General features: G+C 35.5%; 1 protein-coding gene across 1 annotated transcript; it reads right to left on the reverse strand.

The window, feature by feature from the left end:
- Positions 1 to 222: 222 nt before the first annotated feature.
- Positions 223 to 7,014, reverse strand: LOC137828844 (isocitrate dehydrogenase [NAD] catalytic subunit 5, mitochondrial). Its single transcript, XM_068635576.2, has 7 exons — positions 6,661 to 7,014; positions 5,054 to 5,374; positions 4,813 to 4,974; positions 4,646 to 4,720; positions 4,448 to 4,557; positions 4,299 to 4,371; positions 223 to 728 (listed from the first exon to the last, which is right to left on the reverse strand). The coding sequence occupies exons 1-7, from the start codon at positions 6,805 to 6,807 to the stop codon at positions 537 to 539; spliced, it is 1,080 nt and encodes a 359-aa protein (XP_068491677.2). The 5' UTR covers positions 6,808 to 7,014; the 3' UTR covers positions 223 to 536.
- Positions 7,015 to 11,374: the final 4,360 nt, after the last annotated feature.

Genomic DNA, 11,374 nt, shown 5'->3' on the forward strand with positions numbered 1-11,374 from the left:
AGCAGAAATTGTTAGCGCATATTCATGAACCAAAGCATTTCAAATCCGAATAGTATTTGTAGACTGGGTAAAAAACCCAAGCATGACAAATCTAACGGGAATTTTCCCATAGTTGGGTCTCTCCTCTTTTAAGAGAAAAGGGCACAAATCACAATTTTGAATAAAAACTAAGATAAATAAATTAAAGCAAACAATATCCAGCACAAAGAAAGATCGTGGGGATGAAAAAATGAAACATCATCTGGTGATTTTATTTAGTGCTAAATTATTGACAAAGAATACTAAAAAAGGACTACCAAGGGTTATCAATCAATGTGCATTGAGAAGGGTCCCTCTCAATGCCACAGGACTGCAGTGGGCAGCCAATATTTGAATGCTTCACCATTCCTTGTCTTTGGTTGTAAAATGTTACACTTAGTTGAGTTTTCCTTTAAGCTCAGGTAATCCCATTCTTTCGTATAAATAGGGAAAAGTAAAAAGAAAGTTGACTGAACCAAAATCATAAGCAAGAAATTCTTGCTGACTCCAAACCAAATTTAAAGATGATCAATGATTGCTTTTGTAAATTCAGTTGTCTTTGAACTGCCACCAAGATCAGCAGTTCGGTGCTTTCCTTCGGCAATTGTTTGGAGGATGGCGTTTTGAATCTGATCCGCTTTGTCATTGAAGTTCAAATGGCGCAACATTGTAACCCCACTCAGCAGTAAAGCAGTTGGATTTGCCAAATTCTACATATACACAGGAAAATATGTAAGCAACAAAGTATATCTCATAAAAAGAGGTGACCTAGGTTGCAACCCATTGTGGAGGGTTAGATAAATGCAACCTTACTCCTCGAGAGATAGGATGTTGTTTCTAGAAGAACTAGCAAGCAACCACTAAGGGTTTGTTCAGACGAACTAGCAACCATAAAGGATTTGTTTAGACGAACTAGCACCACAAAGGATTTGTTTAGTCAAACTGCTTTATAAACATTACTAAGAAAATAAATTAAACTTGTACATTAACTATTTTTACCTTGTTAAAAAACTTCTTTCACTTTTTTTCTAATTTTATTTTTCTACAAATGCTAAAGAAGTTTACCAAAATAGATTCCAAGACACGGGAACAACCTGATGCCAAACCCTATACAAATATAGCTTTAATATAAGAGATCATTTTCAAAAGAGAGAACATATATATAGTAGACATAATTTTCTTAAGGGGAAACTCAAAATGATACAGTAATAAGTATCAAGAACAGTGTTTAATTAGTGAGCCCAAAATGTCACCAGAGAAATTAATGCTACATATCTTGGCGACCTACTAATGAGAAAATCCTTGAATATCATTCAGCAAAATATACCATCAAAGTTGATTTGCCAGTCACACAAGCATGTCCAATACCATAAGTGTAACAAGTGATAACTAATACCTTAAGGTTTTTTTTCATCTTTCATTTCTAATCAGTTTTATATTTTAGGAACACTTTTACATTCTCAGTATTTTTGCTAAAAGCAGTAATCTTACAAGTTAGGTTTCAGCATCCCCAAATTATGAATAACTAAAGCTATTCATAGATGTTAGACCATAAATGCAAAATAAAAACTACTAATTGAGAGTAGAAACAATAATTGTGTAAAAAGATTACAAATATTAATCCATTAACAACTCTGATTAGATTAAGAGATAAGAACAAGCCAGACAGCTTCTAAGGAGCTTGCATAATAGCCCATTGTCCCACCTATTTTTGGCTAACCTTCACCTACATTATTTATCAAACAAGACTAACCTTCACCTAGATTGTTAGGACATGGAGATATTTGGAGAAATATTTGGGTAGAGGGGTCATATGCAGGGTTATCAAACTCACAAGTTAACTTGTTAACTATAATCGTCAGAGTTTGCTTTTCTACTCACCCTTTTCTGAGTTAACTCGGAAGCAAACTTGGTAGAATCGAACCAAACTTGGTAAACTCGGTTGAACTCAAGTGTCTGCAACCGAGTTGGCAAGTCCAAAGGGTATTTTTTTTTAAACCCAAAATGACCCCTTTGCACACGTTACCATTCAAACAAGCTCACTCGTGCTCGCATTTGGGTTCTCATTTGGTTGTCGGTTTCATATTCGTGGTCGCTGTTCATGGTCTACTAACCTATCTGTGTTAGTGGTTGTCGATATGAGTTCGAGTTCATCATTCGTGGTCGCAGTCGTCGATCTGAGTTTGAGCTCGAGTTCGCCGTTCATGGTCGCAGTCATCTCAGTTGGTGGTCACCGGTCACAATTCCAATCGTTCATCGTTCATGTTCTCTTCTATCAGGTTTTGGGAAACATTGTTTTTGAGTTGGGAATCGTGAGTGAAAAATAAATAAATCTCTGCACAGTTATTCTTTTAATGGAAAATGATTGGGTTTAGGAGAGTAGAAAATTGTAACTAAGGCCTAGATACATATCTGCTGAAGAATTGAATTTTTCTTTTTAATTTTAGTCAGAATATTTCGTTTTTTAAATTCATGTGTTTTTAAGGTATGTTTGGAAGTGGATCAAATTCAAGTGGAGCATTCTAAGAGCAACCCTTCACTACTAAATTTAGTTATTTTATTAATGTTGTAATCTTTTATTTTAAGTACTTTGATTAATTTATTATTGAAATATTTTTTCATACAAAGTAAACTCAAACAAGTCTACGTAAACTCTCGAGTTTGATAACCTTAGACATATGGCTAGTGGTTCAAGAGTCTAATCTCCAATAGTAAGTAAAAGGTGTATCTGAAGCATTAAGACCAAAAGAAAATGGAGATTTATCAGAATTTGGTTCTCTTAAATTGGTTTCTATTTAATGATTTTCTAGTAGTGATGGGCTTCTTTACCAAGGAAGGATCTTACCCTTTCTATATGATTCAGTTGGACAAAGATAGATTCTTGACCTTGTCTATTAATAATGTGTGCATTGTCCTTGCTCTCCCCCTTTTTTAAGACATTCTCATGTTTTTTCTCCATATTTGGAACCCCGCTTTTTCTTTGCCTAGAAATCATTGTTGTTCCTCCTTCAACTATCCTTGTTGAATTTTCAATAGTTGGAATCTCCAGCATCAGTCATCTTCTGCTTTCTTCACTTCGAATAAACCTTCTCTTTTCCCAAAATTGGACTCAAACGTGTTCATATTCAAGATTCAAGCCTACCAAAAAATCATAGACTCTATCTTGTTCAATATACTCTTTCAAAATGGTTGAGTCTTCTGAACATGTTGCTTTTATAACTCCATAGTGATCTAATTCTATCCATAGGGACTGAAGTTGATTGGCATATTTTGTAACTGATTTACTTCCCTTTTTGGCAGCCACAATTTTAACCTTTACATCATAAATTTGGGCAGCATCCTTGGCCTTAGAATAGGTTTGTTCTACTGCCTCCCAAATTTCCTTCGATGATTTAAGGAACATGCAGGTATCACTGATTTCTGGAAACATTGAATTCCACAGCAATGCCATGATCATGGAATCTTCTTCATCCCAGGATTTGAAGTTGACATTATTTTCATCAGTCAAGTGACTGACCTTACCTTTTCCTTTTAGGATGGCCTTAATGAGTTGAGACCATTTAAGATAATTTTTTCCATTTAAATTGTAAGCAGAATGGACATTCTGCAATTCTATAGCAGTTAGGGATTTGTCCCTGGTTTCCATTCCAGAATTCACTAACTTGGCCATTCAAGAGGATTATGTACCAATAATGGCTGCAATAGGGATCAGAGTGGCGCAACAATGAAGGTTGTACCTTGTTTCAAGGTGGGGCAGGAAAGAAGATTGCGTTTTAGGGTTGATAGACATGGTCCGAGACTCCCAAATATCAGGAACTCAGATACCATCTCGGATTTACAAAGAATAATATATTACTTCTATTTTTCAATAATGAGGCCATTGGACCTATAAATACATGAGCCTGCTAGTTATTTTAGGAAATATAGAGAACTAATTCTAAGGAAATAAATCCTTGTAATTATAGGATTGTTTTTAAATACATTATCCTAGTATTAATGCCAAGGCACACCTGTAACAAAGAATAAATCTATAGCAAGGATAAAATAAAAAACTTCCTATAGCAGGTTTTGACAGGTAGTCTGTCAGCTCAAGCCAATTTCCAACCTGAATTAGGATGGTGCAAAAAGCTTTCTCTATTAGTTTATCCAATGCCATGCAACGAAACTATTCATCACAAGTATGAAACAAACTCATAAAATAATTTTACATTCCATGACAACAGGGCACAAAAATGTTTAGAAAGATAATATAAAGCAGAATTAATACATTCACGGCTCACCTTTCCAGCTATATCAGGTGCTGAACCATGTACTGCCTCTGCAAGTGCAATACCTCCCTCACCAATGTTGCAGCTGCAAAAGACATTAAACATAGTCAGATGATATAATTGTGAGTTTCACATTTATTTGGATAAAATACTAGGAATACCTTGGTGTTAAGCCTAATCCCCCAACCAAGCCAGCACACAGATCACTGATAATATCACCATAAAGGTTAGGCATCACTAGTACATCAAAAAGTGCAGGATTCTTCACAAGCTGTGAATGGTCAGAAAAAACAAGTTCAATAATTCCCTAACAATATTTCCAAATGCAGTTTTAGAATACATCTAGCTCGTTATATTACCATCATGCAGCAATTGTCAATGACAACTTCCTCATAAGTTATCTCAGGATATTTCTCTGCAACCTCACGGCAACACTGAAATAATTTAAAAGAAAAGTTGTTAATAATAAAATTCGTGAATAAAATTTGAGACCAAATTTTTTATATAGCCATGTATAGTGGTGGACCTTGAGGAAAAGACCATCAGTCTTTTGCATAATATTGGCTTTGTGTATGGCAGAAACCCTCTCTCTTCCGTGAGACTTGGCATAGTGAAAAGCATACTCAGCTACCCTTAAACTAGCTTGGCGTGTAATGATTTTGATACTTTCCACTACACCTCTCACAACCTGAAACCAAAAAATACTAAAATTTACATTGATCAAAATTCAGATGATAGTACTTAACACCAATGGTAGTGAAATTTACCTGATGTTCAAGTCCACTGTACTCGCCTTCAGTATTTTCACGGATAGTAATTAGATTGACATTATCATATCGAGTTTTGTAGCCTGGAAGACTGTAACAAGGCCGAACATTGGCATACAAATTGAGCTCTTTTCTGAGAGTAAGGTTTAATGAGCGATGTCCTTTTCCAATAGGGGTGGCCATTGGCCCTTTCAAGCCAACCCCGTTTCTCCTAACAGATTCCAAACTTTCCCATGTGAGAAAGCTTTGTGTTCTAGGGTCAATTTCAGTTCCCACATAGTGCTCTTCCCATTCTATTGGGACTTCAGCTGCTTCAAATATCTAGTATTACAATAGCAATAATTGACAGTGTATTAGATAAATTCAACCAAGCAAGTCAATTTCTAAAAATATACAAATCTACACAGCAAGAAGCAAAGATAGCAAGCAAGGTGAAAAGGGAATGAAGTATAGAGAATGTTCATCAGGAATCACTTTCAATAGCAACCAGAAGGGACTGATTAGAGCAGAGAACAGATTGCAGAGTCATGGCAGAGTGAGAAAAGTAAAACAACCAATATGACCTTAATACTAGGAAATCAAGGTATAGAAAATATTTCTTCACACATATGATGCCCGATGTCTTCCAAGAATGACTTGCAAAATAGCAAGTCCTGGCACATACAACCTACACCAAGGAATTGTAAATCTTAAAAGCCACACCATTAAGAACTATGAATCTTGTTCCTTAAAGCTTAAACGATGTGTGCGTCTCTGTTCATGCCCTGCAATCTATACCTGTGTCTGTGTCATTGTCTTTGCTTCATAGTATATACATAAATGAAGAGCTATTTCAGTTCAGCTTAAATTACTGAAAATTATATAAAACAAAACTCAGAAGAAAGATGAAACTTGAGCGTATCAGCAAAGGATCATTTAGCTTCATGAAGAAGGTAGTCATATTATTTCTATCATCCCTTGCACACATTACACAAGCCCTAGCGGTACCAAATCCATAAACATTACCCACAACAACATCCCGTAACTTTATCCAGTTAGTTGCCCCTTTCCACAACCTAAACATTGAAACACCACACACCAAAGAAGGCAACTGAAGCTATAACATAAGACAGCGTACGTATTGCATGCTAAAAACATGACACCATATATATCATACACTCGCGGGATTAATGCAATGAAAAAGTTTAGTTTTAATTTGGATTTATTTTCCAAATGAAAAAGTTAGTTTTAATTCAAAATTCTACCCCCTTGCACGTCAACGACAACTATAATGACAAAACATTTCACAAACATTTAAACGAAAGGTTTCCTTTGTGTTTACAAAATTAAACATTAAAAATTGTTTAAAGAGAAAACGAATTCCCTAGAACAATTATTTAGATTTTAAACATATTTTCGGAATAACATATTATTAAAGTAAAGTTCGCTCAGGAAATTCTAGATTATCATTTTGTAGGTGCGCGATTAGCTATTGTATACATAATTTCACGTAAAAACAGGGCGATCGAGTACAAATCAGAAACACAGACACAATAGAAAACGAAAGGCATCCGAATTGAAAGCGATTCCGCGTATCTACAAAGGAGAAAGAATTTGTGACAGGGAACCTGTTTGACGGAATCAGCGATCTCGGGGCCGATGCCGTCGCCGGGGAAGAGAGTGGCGCGGATCGGGGAGGAAACAGCGGAGGAGAAGGCCCTAGGGTTTGCCAGGAAGCGCCCTCCGAAGGTTCGTCGCAGGAGCTGAAAAGTCATGCTTGACCACGAACACTTTCTCACGCGCACAGCAAAAAAAACGCAAACCAAATTGTTCTTACAACAAAAGAAACGAAAGCAGTGTATTAGTGCGACAGGGTGAATAGAAAATAGATGAGATTGTGCGGGTTGTATCAGCAGTGGAAAAGTATTGAGGGGTAAAATTGACAAAAAACAAATGTATAGTTGAAAAATTCAATACAAAATAAGCTTATGTTTGACAACAATAAAGTATATATAGTTAAAAAAAAAATAGTTAAAAGTTGCAAGTTAAAATCTGGTTCGGAAGTTTTGAAAGCATTTTTTTTTCTTTCACATAACATCTTGGATTTTCAAATCTCCATAACTAGAATTTTTTTGAATAATTTTTTATCTCGCTTCGAATGAATTGAGTGGACAAATTCCTCTTCTGATTTGTCTCCAATTGATGTTCCAAGATGTCGCTCCATTGGGACAAAGGGTTTTACTGGTTCATCACACTCCGACGATCAAGTCAGCGAGAATATTCAAAATAAATATTCAGTTTCAGTCTTAAGTATTCAGAAACAACATACCTTTACTACGGGTCTCAAACCCCTTTTATAGATATTCCTTCAGCAGTTTTCTCCAATTTCAACAGAGTGAGATTTCAACAGGGAAAATATAATCTCAACAGAAAACATATAATCATAACAGAAAAACATATTGCTTACGTGCACCTTCATTCTCGAGTACTATCAACAATAAAACAATTTGTTCACTTACACCTTTATCCTCGGGTATTAACTACTTTATTCCCAACAACTTTTATGGGTATTTAATTAACGTATGCATTATAAACAATCAAAATATTCCTTCTACTTTAATTATCTTTTTCTGAGTTGTCTACCAGCATCTGGGCTGAGCTTATAGCCCACCCTTTGGGCCCATATTGGCCCAAAAGCCAAACTGACCTAAATGCTTGGACCGAAGTCCCGAGCATTCCTGGCCAATATACAAGCCCCTTAGTGTTGGCAACTGAGGTGATGTTTTCCCTAGTGGGTAGGTGAGGCGCAGTTACCGAAGCGTTTCCTAACGAGACATCTCACCACACTAAATCTGAGACATCCACGTGGCACGCGCATCAACGACCAGGAAGCACTGTCGCTTCATCTCCTCCTTCAAACAATTAAAAACCCATTTCTTCCTCACTTGTTACGCAATCTCTCTTCTCTCCAGAACTCTCGTGCTCTCAAAACCTCTCTTACACCAAAACTTCTTTCACACTTTTTCTCCTCCATCATCATACCAGGTATTTTCCTTCACTAATCTCTATTTATTGCTAGATATTTGATCATCTTACCGATTGCATTGCCTGAACTGTGATTTTGACTGCTCTGCTTGGCCTGAACTTTGTTTGTATCTTGTTTGTGTTTATGCTTTGTTCTAGCTATTTTTTGAAATGGATTACGGTTCAATGTACCCCTAGGCCAAAAAAGAGCTTTTAAAAGAGGTCTCTTATTACACCACCCATTTACATCTTAGAGAGTTAAGAGAAAACGGGTGTTCCATGAGCAAAAGATACGAGGGTAATGTCAAAACCGTAGAGTGTAGGGAGGGTGAGCCCATCTTTTGTAACTAGTCATCGAACCCTGGTGGTCCATTTTGTTTCTTTTATGCCACGTTTTTCAAAAAGGTTCTTTTGTGTCTGTCTCCCTTTATCCATTTTTGAAAAAGAACTATTAACCGAGCTCAATGTTGCCCCTGCCCAGCTACACCCTGATAGTTTGGCATTTATTCGTGCTTTTATCATTTTGTGCTCACAGTTCGGCATCTCGCCATCTGTTGAAGTTTTTCTATATTTCTTCGAGGCTAAACACACAAGCAATAAACTGTGGGTATCTCTGAACGGTGCCTAGAAGAGCTTTGCTCACCATTTTCCAGTGTGCAGACAAAAATTTGTAAATTTGTTAAAATCCGAGCTTCAACAAGAGATCCGACCCTACTAGACGAATTTCCCCTTTATTGGACACTGTGTATTTATTGCACTGGAAGTAACAAATATCGCAAAGTAACAAATCAAATGGACACTGTATTTATTGCACTAGAAGTAAAAGACAGTCTTGTTTGTTTAGCAATGAGACAAATATTGTAGTTATTTTAAGTAGACATATTGAAAGAAGATAATAAAGATGTCAATTTTAAACAAGACTTGATGGATTGCCAAATCTCATATGCCAGAGATCCGTGTTGCTAGAAACATGCAAAAAGTTGGGCAATTTTTTTAAAGGTTTCATGTAATAAAGACCACCTCATTGTTCACCCAGGCCAATTATCCTTCCATAGTCAAATCCTGCAGGATACAACCATTTGGAAGTAAAACAATACAACAATTTAAAGCTTTAGTGAGTTAAGATTTAAATGAAAAGAAGGGACATATAAAAGCATGCTCTAATTTGATATCCTTATTAAATTGGATGGTCCTTTTGGACGTGATTGGAGTTGTAGGAATGTTTACCAAAGAAACTAGTGATGGAGTTGAAATAATAAATAATTATGGATTTGAAACAATATGATCTGTTGCCCTACTGTTCAAAATCCATGGTTTTGTGAAGATAGAATTTACTGAAGTATTAAAGTTCATAAGAAAACCTACAACATTTGCGTAAACATCATATGGTTACCCGAATTAATCATCGACAATTGTACTTGTGTCTCTTCCTGTATAATTAATGAACATCCTATCCAATATTAGGAAAGAGAGACATCATCAAAATATTAGATCATACACCTTTATGTTGGGTCTATTAGTGTCTAAGTTCAAGAGGGGAGGGGTGAATTGAAGTTATAAAATTTTCACAAACACAAATTGGTTTACAGTATATTAGAGGAAAAAGAACAGATTGATTTTAAAAGAAACAGATTGATTCTTCAAAACACTTTAACACACTCAGAACTTATTCAGATTAGGATTGAGATCAAACAATGAAAGATAGCAAAATCAGATTGGTTAACTTTTAACAGTTTTGAAGAACACAAAATATACCAAAAGAACAATCACATTTATTCAACACAAAGCTTCAAAGAGAATGAATCTTTATCAAAGATTTAATGAAGGAAATTGTCCGTCCTTAAGCCAATTACAAACTTATATTCAAATGCTTTGTTTATGATTAGAGAACTTTTTCAGATCAAGAAGAACAGTTTTTATTAAGCCCAGAATTAACAGATTTAATTTCAAATGAACATATTCTGTTCTTGACAGATTAACCAAAAACCAGAAACGAGTGCAGGGATGAGAAGATCAATACAAACACACTTTATATTGGTCCACTCATAATGAGCTACATCCACTTTCACCTTACTCCAAGGTGGAATCCACTAAAAACAATTGCAATCAATTACAATACACAACAGTTCTTGAACCCTACAAGAACCATACAACCAAAGCTGAAAAACTCTATTTCAGCACACCTTGCACTCCAAGAAACCCTATCAAAGAGTGACTAACACTTACACCTTTTACAAGAAAGAATAAAAGAAAGATAACACCTGAAAGGAAGATGCAAGAACATAAACCAATTGTCCCTATTGCAGCAAAAACAGTACTAGCACCTTCACCAAGATCAAGGTTTTCCTAGAACAAGCACACTTGAAGATCCCTTTGGAAAACCTTTCAAAAACTCTTTTCAATCCTTATTCTCACACATAAAATGTTTAATCTTTGTTAAAACCGTGATTGCTCAACAAAATTTCATGTGAGAGAGACCTTTCAATTTATAGAAAACAGTTTCTAACAACTTTTCAAAAAAACAGTTAAAAAGTTGTTATAAAAACAACAGGTTGTTTTCAAAACAAACAAATTGTTTTTCAGGAAAACTGTCAGCTCAGCTTAACTGAAATAACTGACTGAACTGCATTTGGTGCCCTAACTAACTTTCGAAAAACCTTTCAGCAAAACAAAAATAAACCTATTATTTTACAGATAAACAAATTTATTTTTGTGCAGTATCCTAATTTTTGAGAAAACTCAAAAGCTTTTTGAAAAACATTTGATCACTTCATGTGCTTGATCTTACCACCTTGATTAGGCATCTAGGATAGGTCATGTAGCAAAAGGCATCCTTAAACACACACTAGCCTAAATACAAGATCATCTAAAACACATTACAGTCTTCAAAGCAAACTAGCTATTTTCTACATCAAACACACATTAAGACTAGGTAGAGAAGAAGCTTCATCCATCTTCAACAATCTCCCTCTGTTTGATGGAGACAAATCCCCTTTGCTTTTCATAGCTTTGAAGGAAATTCATGATCAATACCTGCACTGCACTAGGTTCTAGTATATGCACAGAAATTTTTTAGATGTAAAACAAAACATAACAGATTTGAGTATTGTTATATCTCCCTGAAGGTTTAATGCTTGAACCACATCAGCAACATGCATGAGCTATCCTTCAACTATCATAACCTGTATCAAACTATTTTTCTCCCCCTTTGGATTCATCAAACAGAATGAGAGCATGGGATAAAAGATTTACAGCATAGCCATACATGATATTTTTATAAATAAAACAGCATAAAGCTCTATTACAAACCAGTAATCA

The sequence above is a fragment of the Phaseolus vulgaris genome, chromosome 7 (genome assembly GCF_051622355.1).
Source record: "Phaseolus vulgaris cultivar YP4 chromosome 7, ASM5162235v1, whole genome shotgun sequence".
Lineage (NCBI taxonomy): Eukaryota > Viridiplantae > Streptophyta > Magnoliopsida > Fabales > Fabaceae > Phaseolus > Phaseolus vulgaris.